The 16,168-nt window shown below is 36.8% G+C and overlaps 1 protein-coding gene across 1 annotated transcript in view; it reads right to left on the bottom strand.

Annotated features, from left to right (window-relative positions):
- Nucleotides 1-16,168, bottom strand: part of RSF1 (remodeling and spacing factor 1) — a 141,176-nt gene that overhangs the window by 21,024 nt on the left and 103,984 nt on the right. The window contains exons 10-14 of the mRNA XM_036747143.1: nt 15,789-15,843; nt 11,925-12,034; nt 4,303-4,370; nt 2,347-2,554; nt 1,146-1,366 (exon numbers count right to left, since the gene is read on the bottom strand). Coding sequence (XP_036603038.1) covers nt 1,146-1,366; nt 2,347-2,554; nt 4,303-4,370; nt 11,925-12,034; nt 15,789-15,843 — 662 coding nt within the window. The remainder of the gene's footprint in view (nt 1-1,145; nt 1,367-2,346; nt 2,555-4,302; nt 4,371-11,924; nt 12,035-15,788; nt 15,844-16,168) is intronic.

Below are 16,168 nucleotides of genomic sequence, written 5' to 3'. Positions count from 1 at the left end.
GGATCAAATGAGGTAATATATTTATGGTGCTTTTTTAAACCTTAAGGTGATAAATGAACGCCAACTATTATTATTTGTAATTACTCTCTTATTTTGTATATACATGCGTACTCATGAAGAGCTGGACGTGACTGAAAAACGACTGAACAACAACTGAAACTCTCTGTGTGTGTGTGTGTGTGTGTGTGTGTGTGTGTGTGTGAATGCAAGATCCTTGAGGGTAGTAACTATTTCATTCTTTACCCCTATATGTGCCTATAAGCACATATTATGTACTTGGGAAATGTTTATCAGTTGACAGTACCATCCTTTTTTCATAAGGAATAAGTATGGTAAATAAATTTCTTCCTATCTATGGTTCTTTTTTTTATTTTGGAGGGGGAGGGAAGGCAGGGCAATTAGGGTTAAGTGACTTGCCCAAGGTCACATAGCTAGTAAACGCATCAAGTGTCTGAAGCCAGATTTGAACTCAGGTCCTCCTGCCTGTCTATTATTCTAATGAGAGCCCAGATATTACAAATGTTAGAGAATGAATATCCTCAAATAAGAAATTTTCCTTTCAATACTGCTAAGATGCAGTTTGTGCATGGAAATATCTACTATTGACCTGGTTCGACAATCACAACTCTTTGTTGCACACTATCAGTCCAGAGGCACATCCAATACACATATAAATTTGCAAGACAGGACTGAAAGGTCCTCACCTTCTGTGAGCACCATCAACACTCATCTAAACTCACAGGCTCTATATCAGTGATTTTCAATTCAATTGAATTGACATTTATTACATACCTCCTATGTGTAAGGTACTGTGTTAAGAGACAAGGATGTATGTGTCTCTTTGAGTGTACATTTTCCCCACAAATTAGACTGTAAACTCACTGAGGCTCAGGGAACATTTTACTTATTTTTGTAGCCCAAAGAGCTTGGGACATGGTAGATGCTTAGTCAATGTTGGCAGAATATAATAGTAACTGAATTAAAAATGTAGAAAACTAAAGAGAAAAAAATGCCTGGAAAAAAAGAAAGCTAATACTATATCTGAACACTTCAGAATTGTCTTTTCTTATTTTAGGCTTTTTTAAAATTACAAAGTCAAGATATATTGGTGTGATACAAAATGCTGACAAAACAGTCATTCCTACCAGATGCTCTACTATTCTCCTCAGAGTCATCTTCTTCATCATCATCAGAGTATTTTTTCTTCACTGTCTTTCTTCTCAAACGCCTGCTCTGCCTCATTGGCTTGGAGTGGTGTCGCCGGGGTCTTCGGGCACAGAATTCCGTGTCGCTGTCATCATTTGAGGGCTGTTCTTCTTCACTCTCATCTGGGTTTTCCTCTGACACAACAAACTCATCCTGAGATCTGTCCAAGAGGCAAAAATTATAGACAATAAAAAATGTATTGTGAATGTTTGCTGAGAAAACCTAAGCCTTGGAAGACCTAGTTTCAATTCCCAGTCCTTGTACTAAAAGTTATTGTGCCATCTTTAGCACTGGGAAGGGTTCTAACATGAACTAGTCATCATGTGCCCGAATTTTCTTCCTTGTAAAATCAGGAAATTATGTAAAATGGGAATAACATAGTCAAGCTACCTTCCCATCAAGGTCTATATATAGTGCTTTGAAATTATAAACACACTAGACTTAGATATAAAATAAAATTATAATTGTCAGATTTTAAATGCTCAGGAGGCATATATTGTCTTATTTTTCTGTTGTTCAATTTAATGCAAAAAAAAAAAACAAAAAAACCAAAAACAACCCAGAAGAAACAAAAAACAATGCAAAAAAAATCCAAAACCCATTTATCGAATGTATCTCCTGTATGTAGGGCACTGGGCTATGAATACAGATCCTAAGGCAACACATCTCAAAATGGACAGATCATTCACCTGAGAAAATTTACAACGTAACAGGAAAAAAAAAGATATTTACACAAATAAGCATACTAATATTTAGAATGTCATAAACGAAGAGGAGAGAGTCAAAAGAAAGGTCCAAGGGATCTGAAGAAGAAAAAAAACACTTCCAGCACAAGCTACTTAGCACAGTGCCTTACAAATAATGGATGCTCAAGAAATAGTTGGTTAATTGCTAAACATCTTTAAGTGGCACATTGGCATCTAAGGTGGTTAATTAAAGTGGGTTAAAAAAATGAAGCACAATTTAATTCAAGGCTGATTTTTTTGTACATTCGCAATGTACAAAGAATGAAGAGCTTTAGCTCTTTGATAGTTGGAATTCTTTGCATCAATAAGAACTGTCCTATAAGGCCTCTGAGCATCTCTGGCTGGGTCACTGCTGGCCTGTATCAGTGGCTCTGTCTCTCTACTTTCAGCTTACCCATCACTGATCTTGAATTCATCCTCACTCTCCTCTTCATCCAGATTGCTGTCGCTATCAAGATCATTCAGCCGCCGCCGTTTCTTCCGTCGGGCAGCAGCTGCACGCTGTGGACGCTTACTTTCTTTCCTTTCTTCTTCCAAAATGGTTGAGATGTCTTTCCCTCGGTGACCTGTAATGGTGGAAATATCTTTTCCTCTGCCAATTCCTATATCAGAGAAAAGAGAAAAAAATGAAGAAATGGAATACTCACAGTTTATCTTTTACATAAAGAGTACCTCACCCTTCGAAGCTCTGCAACCTTTTTTCCCCCCAACCCCCCATTTCAACCAATAAGCAGCTTTCTCACTACTTCAGCCTACTGACCCAGACCAAGTATTTTTGCTGTAACAAGACAATGTCAAAGAATGGCTGTTGGTAGTTGCCTCTGGATATGCATAACACATCTCTTTAGAGAGAAGGCTTGGCCACCCTGTACATGGACTGACCAGTAACAGTATCAAATAGATGGTACTTTCAGGTTTGTGAAGCTTTAAATACATGATCACAATTCAGACTTACAACAACCCAATAAGATGGGCACTATAGATAACGATACCCCTATTTTACAAATGAGGAAACTGAAGCACAGAGAGGTTAAAAGACTTGACAGTGGTCACAAAGATAACGATCATCAGAGATGAGATCTGAAACCAGGTTAGTTCACAGTTTACTAGGCAATGCTATCCCTGAAAATGAAAAACAACAAAAACTCAGCTGGCAAATTTGAAATACTGCTAACAAATTTAATTAAGTCTAAGTTTTGTTCAAAAAATGGTAGACTCCTTTGGCAAGGCCATTTCCACCTCTGCTGCCCTTCAGTTAATCTATTTGATAGACAGGTTGTTTGAAAGCTTTCGTATGAATGGACTTGGTGACATTATACTCCAGCTAGACAACAACAGCTGATATCATCTGTAGTTCCTAAGTCTGGTTATCTGACAGAGGTAAAAAAAAAAAAAGACCAAAACCCAACAAACAAACATTTATATTCAACAAAAGTGATCCTATCCTTCACAAGGTCATGAAGTGGGGAGAGGGGTTCATCGAATACAGTGAAACAAAGAAACCATCAATCTTTAAGGACCTGGTAGTAAAAAGAAAAGCATTTATATTCACATGAACAGGAAATGTTCTGAACATCAATGGACTCCACTCTCTTTCTCTAAAGGAAGTGGACAATAAAAACCAACACCAGGAACACTCCAATGCCAGCAACCTGGTCTGGCTACTTGGGGAAGGCAAGTCATATTTGCATAAATTTAGGTTGGCTCCACAATGGGAACACATACCACCATCCACTATATAGATATCAACACTGCTTTTCAGATCTGATTCCTGCATTGTGTGGGTTGTTTTGTCTCTCTGAATCTACACATTGTATATTCATGAGATAACAGTTATCTCTGAGAGAAAATCAGAAGCTGTCCTGAGAAGATTAGCTTATGAGAGGCAACTGTGCTTGAGTCTCTTAATTCAATAGGTATGATTATCCTTATAGTAACTACTCCACAGTCTTTTACTGTGACAAAACTTAAAGAGAGCCTTGGTTATTCAATCAAGGTGAAAAACAGACTGTCTAAAAGTCATCAAGGAGCTTTTCTGAAAACAAATACCCTAAAATCAATATGCCTCATGTGAAAAGTTTCCTTTGGTTTTCCACTTGGGGAAAAAAGTAAACACTTTTAATATACATAATGAAAATACAGAATTTAGAACTAGCCACAGAACAAAAAGTCCTTCATAATAAGTAAAGTTGGGTTTTATGCTTTTAACAATAATCAGGAGTGTCTAATTTGAAAATAGGATTGCACTTATTATATGCATTGGTAACATTATATAATATTTAAACTTGTTGTCCTTTTCCAGGTTATGTGGAGTGTATTTTCGACAGAGCTGAAAATAACAGAGACATACCCCCTCCATCAGCTTCTTTGATATCATCTTCAATAGCTTCATCAATTGCCTCATCAAATTCATCAAATCTAAAACAATCACATAATGTTTACATTAAGACTTGGATATAATTTATATAAATAATGGATTTTATGGTCTGAATTCATGTTTCAAAACCGTCCCATTTTATTGATGCGAAAACCTAACCCAAGTACAGTTAAGTAACTTGCCCAATATTAATAGTAAAGATGAGAGAAAAACTCAGGCTTCCCAACTCACAATTTCGTGCTCCTCCCCTTGATTCTACTGTGCATGCTTTATGATACACTCTTCCCTTACCTACAGCTGAGGAATGCATAAAGAGCTTCATGCATGGCAGAAATAAAAGAAAAGAACTTTAGAATGAAAAAAAACTAGTGGGAAATGAAGACCCATAAATGTTCTCTTTCAAAGAAACAAAGATAGCGTATCTTTGTATTTAGGAAATGTCTTTAGAAGTAAAAGTTAACACAAGTTATGATGTGGATACCACCTTCATTTAATTAATGTAAACATCTTGTTGATCATTTCAATTTTACCTTGCTTCTTCTTGAGTATTATATACAAAAGAATATAGCTTCACTTATATTAACTCACATTTTTATAATGTTGAAGATTTACAAAATGATTCCTTTATAAATCTACGAGGTGGCAGGGCAAATTTTATTGCCACATCACAGATGAGGAAATTGAACCTTACAGAGGAGAAGATATGACAGGGGGTGGGGGAGGTGTTGTGATACAAAAGATGAGAAAGGTATAAATAGAAGAGATTGTGGACATGAACTTGAAAAGCTTTAGCAATTGACTAGATATTGGGGAGGTGCATCAAGAGATTATGAACCTAGGTAGAAGTTGGAGGAGAGGTTTGATTAGGAGAGAAAACAGTTTTTTTTTGGGACATGCTGAGTCTGAGATGCCTATGGAACATGTAAATTGCCATGTGCAGAAGCCTAGTGATAACACAGGTCAGGACACTTCAGGAGACAGATAAGGGTTGGAAAGAAAGCTAGGTAGTACAGTAGATAAGGCGCTGCTTACGAGTCCAGAAGACCTGAGTTCAAAATGTTGTATCAGAGAGAATTCAGAACTGCAAAAAAATTGAACTAAAAAAAATCCTGCCTCAGAACCTTACTATTGTGATCTCGAGCAAGTTACTTTACCTCTATTTTAGTTTTCTCATCTACAAAATAAAGATGATTATGGCATCTATCTCTCAGGGTTGCTATGACAGTAAAATGAGTTAATATATGTAAAGTGCTTTACAAACTTTAAAGCCCTATGTAAAATTTAGCTATTTTATAAATAAACATGCATTTTGTGTGTGTGTGTGTGTGTGTGTGTGTGTGTGTGTGTGTGTATCTGGCAGTCATTTACATAGGAATGATATTCTAATCTATGAAAGCAGATGAAATCACCATGGGAAAAAAAAACAGTGGAAGAGAAGGTTCACGATGGAACCCTGTAGCATAACCATAATAATGGGACAAGAGATACAGCAAAGGAAACTGAGGAGAAGAAATCAGCCTGGTGGAACAATCAGGAGAGTGTAGCATCAAGGAAACCTGGGAAGAAATCTCCAGAAGGAAGAGTTAGTCGGGTAGTGTCAAAAGCAGCAGAGAGGTCATGGAAAATGAAGATTGAAAAAAGAATATTGGATTTAGGAGTTAAGAGATAGATGGTAACCTTTGAAAGAGTCAAGGAGTAAGCCTGGAATCCAGACTGTAAGGTGCTGATGAGTGAAAGGGTCAGTGAGAAGAAAAGATTCTTTTTAGGAGTCTGTCAGTAAAAGGGATAAAAGACATAGGATGGTACCTTGACACAATAACAGGATCACAAAAGGCAGTTTGGTACAGTAGAGATAATACTGCATTTTACATCAGAAGAACTAAGTTTTGATATGACTGCACTTTAAAATCTGTGAGACCTAGGGAAAACCCTTTCACCTTGATCAGTTTTGTGATCTCTAAAATGGGAGTTTTGGATTTCATTATTGCCAAGGTTTCTTCAAATTCTAAATCTATGAAACCATGAACAAAATAGAGGGTAGACGAGAACATTTTTGTAGGCAATAGGAAAGGACCCAGAAGACACACTGACGTTGAACATAGAGAAAGGAAGCAATATGAGGAAGAAAAGATTAGGTAAGATAGGATAGAGGGCACAATCACAGGAGCTGGTGTTAGCCAAGAGAGATGAAGCGAAAAGGGAAAGGAGGCGTAAAGATAAGGGAGAAGGAAGAAGGAATTGAGATGTGAAATAGGAGAAATGAGGGTGCTTACAACATATGACCATTTTCTCAGTAAGGTGAGAGGTGAAGGGCATGGCAGAAAGTGAGCATAGGAAGTATGACAAAATTTAAAATATCTGCTGCTGAGTGTGATTGCAAATCAAATAATAAAATGATTTCTCAAGTGAATTTTGTTATTACTGTATATGCTCTATGAGCTGTTCTTTTTGGTATACTGATTTGGTAGAGCATTAAAACTATAAATTAACTTTAATGATACTGTCATTTTTATTATATTGGCAAAGCAGGTACAGTCATAAACATTAAATATCATTCCAGCTAATTATCTTATGCATTGCGTAGTTACTTTGAATAAGATCACCCTATTATCACTTCTTGGATCATGTTATTTTATAGAAATGTTTTTTTTTAATTTTTGTCAGATTATTTTCAGCAACTTTACTGAAGTTATTTTCTCAATTACTTTCTTTGCTGATTCCCTAGAATTTTATAAGTTATCATGTCATCATAAAATACGGGCAGTTTTCTCTTTTCTTTGCCCTTATCAAATAATAATAGGGAAAGCGGGCACCCTTGCTTTACCCGTGTACTTGCTGGGAAAACTTCAGGAATAGAAGTTCTTAACCTATCCCAGAGATCCTCAGTGGACTCAGAGATTTCTGGAGGATGTGAATTAGGATGGGAAAAATTAAATCTTTGTTTTCACTAGCCTCTAAATGAAATTTAGCATTTCCCTTAACATTTAAAAACTTCACCATAATGCTAAGAGTCCATGACACAAAAATGTTGAGAATCCCTATTCTAGAATATCGCCATTGCATATGATATAATTCATTAATGACATCAGTCTGAATTTGTAGATATATGTTCAGTTCATCAGTTCATTCTTTTTCTATTTTGTTAATGTATATTTTTAAGGACATAATTTTTCCCCTCAGTACTGAATAATAACACTATCAAAGCTAATTTACAGACTTAGATCAACAGTACTCAAACTCCCAAAGGGAAATCCTACAGAGCTAAATAAAATGTTACAAATTTCATTTGGAGGAACAAAAGATCTAGGATATCAAGGGAAATAATGAAAAAAATGTAGGAATGAAGGAATAATAGCAATTCCAGACTTCAAATTATATTATAAAGCAGAAATCATTGAAAATTATTTATCAGTGGTTAAAACCAGAACAATATAACAATGAAACAAATTAGACAAGGGAGAAATAGAACAATAACCTACAATTCAATAAACCTAAAAGTGCAAATTATTAAAAGAATTCATTTATATTTTTGAAGATTGCTATTAAAATTATAAAGTAGTCTGGCAAAAATTAGGCTTAGGTGAACCTATTAAAGGATATTCCATAATAAATTCAAAATGGAGACATGACCTGAATATTCCAGATCATACCATTAAAAAAAAAGAGCATATATCTTTCACAGCTATGGGTAGGAGATGAATGCTTAACCAAACAAGGAATAGAGATCATTACAAAAGATAATTTTGATTACCTGAAATTGAAAAGCTTCTGCGCACACGAAAAATTAATGCACCTAGGATAAGAAGGGAAGCCATCGCCTGGGAAAAAAATCTGTGTACCAAATTTCTTGGATAAGGGTTTGGTATCTAAGATATATAGACAACAAAGAGAAATACACAAAAACAAAAGCCATTCCCCAACAGAGAAGTGATAAAAAAGACATAAACAGTTCTCAGAAGAATCGCAGACAAAGCCCATATGAAAGAATGTTCCAAATCTTTTAAAAGAAACACAAAGCAAAAAACCCTAGGTTTTACCTGGCACCTAGCAAAATGGCAAAGATGATAAAAGTTAGGTTTACAGGGGTCAGTGTGGGAGGGGGTGTGAAAAGAAAGGAACACGATTGCGTTTTTGGATGAGCTATAAATTAGCACAACCACTTAGAGAGTAATTTGGAATTATGTGAAAAAAGTGACTAAAATGTACATACATACGCTTTGAACCACGGGCTCAAGGATTAAGCATATACCCCAAGGAGGCTGCTGACCAAAAGGAAGGTTCACTGTACACCATTTATAGCAACACCTTCTTTGGTAGAAAAGAAAAATGTCTACTGATTATGATGCATAAATGCAATGGAATGTTACTTTCCATTATATGGAAAATCTCACACAAACTGATGCAAAATGTTATAGAGAGAGCCAGAAAAAATATACATAAGGATTATAACATGGAGATGGAAAGAATAACTATAAAAGAACTGAAAATGAATGCTGCAAAATTACAAAGAATAAGCCTGGCCCCAAAGTAGAGAAATGAGAAGTCAACTTCCTCCAAGTCCTTTGCAACGGTGGCAGTGTTTATGAATATGCAACACTGCATAGAATTCATTCCACTGCATTATTTTTTTCTCTTCTACCTCCACTTCTTTTGCCTCAAAACATTCTTTGTTACGAGGGATGGTTTTCAGTGGGGAGGGACACAAGAGGGAATAGAATTTTTGTGCAGCCATGAACGCCCAGTAGAAATAAGAAAATATGAGCTGGTAGTGCCTCTAGTATAGAGGCATAATTTCCTTTAGGAGCATCCAGCAAATTGAGAGATAAAGAAGGCTGACAATTGTTGAGGGCAACTCAGGGTTGAGGAATTCATGGCAGGAAATGAATGGTAGAAGGCAATGTACAGCGGAACTGGTTAACTGCAAAGGGAGTAAAGTGAGAAGAGAATGAGGGCCATGGAGTGGGCTAATGGAGGGATGAAAGGAACTGAATCTGCCGTGATGATGAAGAAACAACCATCAATAAGCATTCATTAAGTGTCCACTACACTTCAGGCACTATACTCTAGGCACCTAAGATTGAAAAAATCCCCAAAAACCCCCAAATGATTTTTACTCCAAAGTTTATTATCTACTAGAGGAGACAATAACAACGAATACTTCTAGAGCATTGACTGCCAGGCACCGTGTGAAATGCTTTACAATGATGATCTCATCTGCTCTTCCCAACAACTTTTGGAGGCAAAGGCTGTTATTATCCCCATTTTACAGACAAGGTAATTGAGGATAATAAAAAAGGCTAAATGACTAAATCAGGGTCACAAAGAGAGTATGTGTCTGAGACCACATTTGAACATGGGTCTTCTAGACTCCAGGCCTAGCACTGTACCCACTGCACCACCGAGTTGCCCAAATGACGAATACATATGAGTATATACAGAATAAATAGATAAAAAAGAAATACGAGCTATTTAGGGAGGAAGGGAAATTGAGGGATCAAGAACAGTTTCACAGAGATGCTGCTTGAGCTGCATCTTGAAGGGATTCTGAGGTTAGAGGTAAGGAGAAGAACATTCTTTGTCCCCTTTCTTTGAAGCTCCATCACTTAGCGTGGCATATGTAGGCACTCGATAATGTGTGTTGCCTAACTGGCATGGGGCACAGCCAGTGCAAAGGCACACAGATGGGAGATGGCATGCAGGCCATCTAGACTATAGATGGACTTTTAGCAAGCAGGAAGGGAAGTAATGTAAAGGAAGTGTCAGAGGGAAAGATAGCATAGGAGATTATGAAGAGGGAGAAGAATTTTGCATTTCAAAAGCATGGAGGCAGCAAAAGTACCTGAAATGCTAAGTCCTAAGGAATGACTGTTCTTGAGGGTGGCTGTGTTAAGACAGGGGTCGTGGGAGCTGAGTGGACTCATCGGCTAGCCAGATGCATACATTTTAGTTGCTCAGTATGAGGGAAGGGGGTGAGCAGGAAGGAAAACTACTAGGCAGTAAATTCTCAATGAAGGGACTGATCTGGATTCATGTAGATGACAACCACAATAAAGATTTGGACTAGGTGAAACAAGTGAATGGGATGAACATAAAGTCGGGTTTGCTGAGTGAAAGTGGCAGGGTGTGGTTCGGATGTGGCACTAAGGTTTAAGTGGTGTGCTAGGAGTCAGATCTATGTCCCCAGGTAAAGACTGAACTTTCACGTGGCCACAGGTCCTTAGCTGAACACCAAGATGGCTGAAGATGACACAGACTGAGAGAGATCAAATGTGTACTTGGCATCAAAGCCCTTGGTCCTTTCCTTCAGGCACCAGACATTGAATGTGAGACCCCAGTGAGGACAGCACCAAACTAGAGGGCCAGCTGTTCTAATAAGAATTCTATTCTTTGTACCTCTGGACCTCCTAATGCAGTGGAGGTTTCTAGTGGAACCATAAGCAAGTTTGTGAAGATAAATACCACAATCAAGTTCTTCTCTTAAAATATTTCCATAAAATCAACATGGATTCCTCACCAAGAAATCTAGGTTATATACATAGTTAAGTGTGTATGTATGTCAGGTTTTGCCAAGAGGCACAGTGAATGAAGGATTGGCAGTTTAGGATTCTTCCACTGTATCACACTCCCTCATAGCATGACATGAGGACATCTGAAGAAAAACAGGATGGGGGTCTGGAGAAGAAATACTTCAGGGCTACATGTCAGTTATCTTCATGGGACAATGTCACGGGTCTTATTCTGCTTGGCCTCGATGGGCAGCAGCTGCAGAGGGACAAATTTAGGCTTGAAGTTAATAAAGACTTACTAACAATTAGAAATGTATCAAATGGAATGGAATGCCTCAGGAGAAGTGCATTTTTCCTCAAACAGACTGTGCGGGATCTCTTTTTGGGCACCTTTACCTCTTTCTTTTTTCCCTTTGAGATTTAGGGCCTGTGGAGGTATTACTGGGTCAAAGGTCTCACACAGTTTAATAACTCCGGGAGCACAGTTCCAAATTGCTTTCCAGAATGGCTCTATCCCATTCAGGGGAGTCATATTCAAGTATAGGTTGTACTAACTGGCCTTTTAATGCTGAAATTCTGTGATTCTCATTCCCTGATCAGTGATGAAGTCTGTGAAATAAAGTCAAGGAAATGTACTATTGAATGCTCTATAAAAACAGTCAGTTCTTAGTCTTTTAGGTCTTAATTGCAAAGAATAATGGCACCTTTTCCAAGATAACTAGCATGTAAATCCTTTAGGGTTTTAAAGTTGTATGTGTTAGTGGAAAGAACAAGAAATTTGAGATTAACAGAATAAAGATTTTTATCTGGGTGTTGCCACTATCAGGATGTCTGACCAAGAACAAGTCACTTAATCTCCTAGAGCTTCAACTCTACCCCACCCCCTTTATTTTGTAAAATAAGAGAACTGCAGTAAGTGACTAGGTTCCTTCCAACTCTAACATTCTAAAATGCTATAGATGGCTAATAATAGCTATAAATACAACTCTAATCACTATAAGGAGGAGGCACAGTGAGCTGATTTGGTAATAAAAATGCCTTTCTTAGGTTTTTTTCCCTGTATTATAACCGTGGAAACAAGTTTCCTACCTATAACTTATACACTTCCTTGTTCTTGTTGATCTCCTTTCAAGAAAGTGTGTTTTGGATTTTTTGGAATCTTTCTTCTTTTCTTCATGATCATCAGCTAATTCTGGTTCCTGTTTTAATAACAAAATATTGATTAGGTAGGTAGTGTTTACGATCAAACAGAAATTTTAACTTACAGCCTTAACAGGGTTCTAACGTCTCAAAAAGATAAAACAAATGTTGAGGTCTGTATACACATTATTGCTTACTTCAAATATACCACGGATTTATGTTTTCATCCTCTTATAGATGCAAAATGAAATTCCCTTCTGGGCCTTAGGAGATAAATTGTTTCACAGAGTTGCTTTGACTAAAAAAATTCACCACTTAGGTAACCAACCCTATAATACTTAGCTTTTATTTAACTTAACCAGGCTAAGCTAGCCTTTGACTGAAAAATCACACAGTTCATTTGCTGTGCCATCCCTGAGGCCTTTCTTGCTTGGTAAGATTTGACAGAGGTTTGTGATCTGCTGGTTTAGTCTCTGAGAAATCAAAACTGCCTTTAGGCCATCTTGCTGTTAAAAGTCTCAGCAGCAATTAAACACAGATGAGATAGAAAACCAATGACCAAGTGAGGCAGATCTACTTATTTCAAGCCATTATACATCTGTGAGTTCATCATTTCTTGGATATATATTTGTTTGGGAGGCAGAGAAGAAGTAGAAATGTACTGCAATAAAATCTGCAAAGACCATGTTCTTGCCATCATACCAAGTTTTAAAAAATTTACAGATATAAACAACTAATCAAACTCTAAATTCCACAGCACCATGCATTTACTAGAGAAAGGTAAGACTCTTTAACAAGTGATCTTACACTATGTATTATCTAAAATTTACCACTTGTAAAGCATAAAAGGGAAAGGTAACTGAGAAAAACAATCTTTGCAGTAAGTTTCTCTGAAAAAGGTCTCATTTCCAAGATAAAGAAGGCACTGATTAAAAATTTTTAAGAAAAAGAGCCATTCCTCAACTGACAAACGGTCCAAGGATATGAACGTAAGTTTTCTAAGTAAGAAATCTAAGTTACCTATTTGTTGTTGCTATTGTGGAATTGTTTCAGTTGTCTCTGACTCTGTGACCTCATTTGGAGTTTTCTTGGCAAAGATACTGGAGTGGTTTGCCATTTCCTTTTCCAGCTCTTTTTACAGATGAGGAAACTGAGGCAAATGGAGTGAAGTGACTTGCCCAGGGTCACACAACTAATAAACGTCTGAGGCTGGATTTGAATTCATAAAGATGAGTCACCCTGATTCCAAGCCCAGCGCTCTATCCACTGTGCATCTAACTGGGCAAGTTATCTATACCCACATGAAAAAGTGCCTCAAATCAAAGAGAAAAAGCACAAATGTTGGCAGTGCTGTGGGAAAATAGGCACATTGGTGTAATAATCATAAGAGCTAGCATTCATATAAGGATCTCAGGTTTGCAAAGCCCTTTACTCATAGATTTACTCATTTATCTTGTTGGTGGAACTGTGAATTGGTCTGGTCCTTCTGGAAAGCGATATGGAACTATGCTCTCAAGTTTACTCAAGTAAGCCCACTACCAGGCCTTTATTTCAAAAAGAAAAAGCAGGAAAAAGTCCTATATGCACAAAAATACTTATAGCCACTCTTTTTGTAGTATCAAAGAACTAGAAACTGAGTGGGTGTCTATCAACTAAGGAATGGCTGAACAAATTACATTACATGAATGTAATAGAATACCACTGTGCTGTCAAAAATGAATAGTTTTAGAAAAACCTAGGAAAAATTTTATGAACTGATACAGAGTAAAATGAGAACCATAACAATTTATATTATCAATACTGTAAGAATGAACAACTCCAAAAGACTTAAGAACTCTGATCAATGCAACAAAAAATCATATTTCCAGAGAACTGTTAATGAAGAATAGTTCATGATAGAGAGGAATGAGAAACATCTGAGACACATTTTCCAACATGGTCAATATGGGAATTTGTTTTGCTTGACTATTATTACACTTTCTTTTTCCTTTCTTCTCATTTTTCCAGTGGGGTTGGGAATGAGAAGAAGAAAAAAATGCTTAATAATTGAAAAATAAAATAAAACTCACCAACCTAGTCAAGCCTGGAATGATCAGCTTTTCTCAACTTAACCAGGCCAGGCTAATACTTAAACAGACACATAGTCTATCATTAGGCTTTCCCCCTTAGTGAATAGTCAAGTGCTACACATACCGTAGATATTTGTTAAATTTAGCTAATATCTGCCTTTGAAAAGTCATATGACCTTGGCCATATCATTCAAATTCTCTGAATGTCAATTTCCTAATTGGTAACAAAGGACAAAAATCTTGTACCTATCTGCCTTACAAAGACTTTTATAAGTAAAGTACTTGGTCAACTATATAGTGTAGGTTATGCATTCCACTGGTACCTTGACATTTCAGGAGAACTTGAGGAAAACCACCAAAAGGCTTGTAAAGCCACCTGTGTATGCACGTGTGTATATACACATATGCATGCACACATGTATACACACATGTACACATATGAAATAGTGGACTTGTCTCTCCTCTTAGAAAGTAAGCTCCTTGAGAGGATACTGTTGCATCCTTTGTACTTCGTCTCCCTGGGGCCTGAACAATAGGCACTTGATGCTTGGTGACTGATACCATAGCCAGGATTATCTTTCTTTTGTGGAGCTCTAGTCCTCTCATTTTCTCAATATTATTTAATTCTTTTTTGTCTGCTGAATAAAGAACACATTTTTGCCTCCATCTCACTTTCCAGCCTTATGTTATTTGCTTGCACATTTGGGAAATTTCCTCAAACAGACCTACTCTGTTTCTAGAACCTAATGCTCTTTTCTGCCTATAACAAAAAGGGTTCCACCATTCCCTCAGCCCGGAATGTCTCCTCTCTTATTTGCCTGAATTCCAACCTATTTTTTAAAGTCCAAATTAATGCTACTTTGTGACACCTTCACTGAGTGACAGAGTTGTCTGTGATCCTCCTGAGATCTATGACGGTATTTTGTTCAGCATCTCTGCAATGTACCTATCAAGTATTATTGTGATCACCCTATAAGACTGTAAGCTACCCTAGCACAAGGATTATAACTAACCTAAACTTTGCATCTCCTCCAGTGCTCAGTACAGTGCCCTACGTATAAGAGTCCTTTAATAAGTCAATAAGCATTTGTTAAGTGCCTCTTATGTGCCAGGCATCATGCTAAATACTGAGGATACACACAAAGGCAAAAAGATGTTCCTGCCCTCAAGAAACTCATAACATGCAAGCAACTATGTACAAAGGAGGTATATATTGCATAAACTGGAAATAGCCAACCGATTAGCTTTTAAGAAAGTCTTTCTAGAAGAAGGTGGGATTTTAGCTGGGGCTTGAAGGAAGTCAGGGAAGCTAGCAGAGATGAGGAAAGAGAGAAATGCAGACATATAATTGAAGTAACATAAATATTAACCAAATAAACAGAATACATAAGGCAAATAATGTTAATTTTTTTCCCCAAGCTGACCTTATTTTATTTAGAATCCTTATTATGATCTGATTTTCTGGGAAAGAACTTAATTTGTTAAAGAAACACCTAAATAAGAAAGCTTAAAATGCAACACACCACTGATGATTAAACATTATTAGTTTTACATAGTATTTTGGCATTTAAAGTTCTCTTACTTTTAAATTTCAGTAATGACTATTAAGTGCTGAAATTTTGGTTCTAAAAAAATAGCATTCTGCATTGTTTAAAAGAACTTTCATGGTACATTATTCCAGGTAGATTGATTTGCAGGAAAATTATCAGTATTTTTACTTTATAATAGAAGCATATCACCTTACCTGTGGAGGGATGATGTTTTCAATACTGATACCTACATATACCAATCGCTCTTTCCTTAAAAGAAAAAGAGGAAGCGAAACAAAATTACTTTAAGAAAGCTTTGTAAATGTTATCTGAGGGGTGTAAAAAAAACTACCAATACGAAAACTACAAATTTTATACTAAACACTAAGATCAAATTATAAATGACACATTGTCTTTATCTACTGACTGAACAATATAACTATTTGGTTTCTTTTTTTTTCCACTCACTTAGAACATGGGACTGATCTCAGGTCTTCCTGACTATAAAGATGGCTCTCTATGCACTATGTTTCGCTACTTCACTTAAAGAAGACATTTCCCTAGGGTCAATCCTTGGTCCTATTGTCTTACATGC

This window comes from Trichosurus vulpecula, chromosome 2 (genome assembly GCF_011100635.1).
Source record: "Trichosurus vulpecula isolate mTriVul1 chromosome 2, mTriVul1.pri, whole genome shotgun sequence".
NCBI classification, from domain to species: domain Eukaryota; kingdom Metazoa; phylum Chordata; class Mammalia; order Diprotodontia; family Phalangeridae; genus Trichosurus; species Trichosurus vulpecula.
The sequence above is the reverse complement of the archived record's forward strand: the minus strand, read 5'-3'. Positions and strand labels throughout refer to the sequence as shown.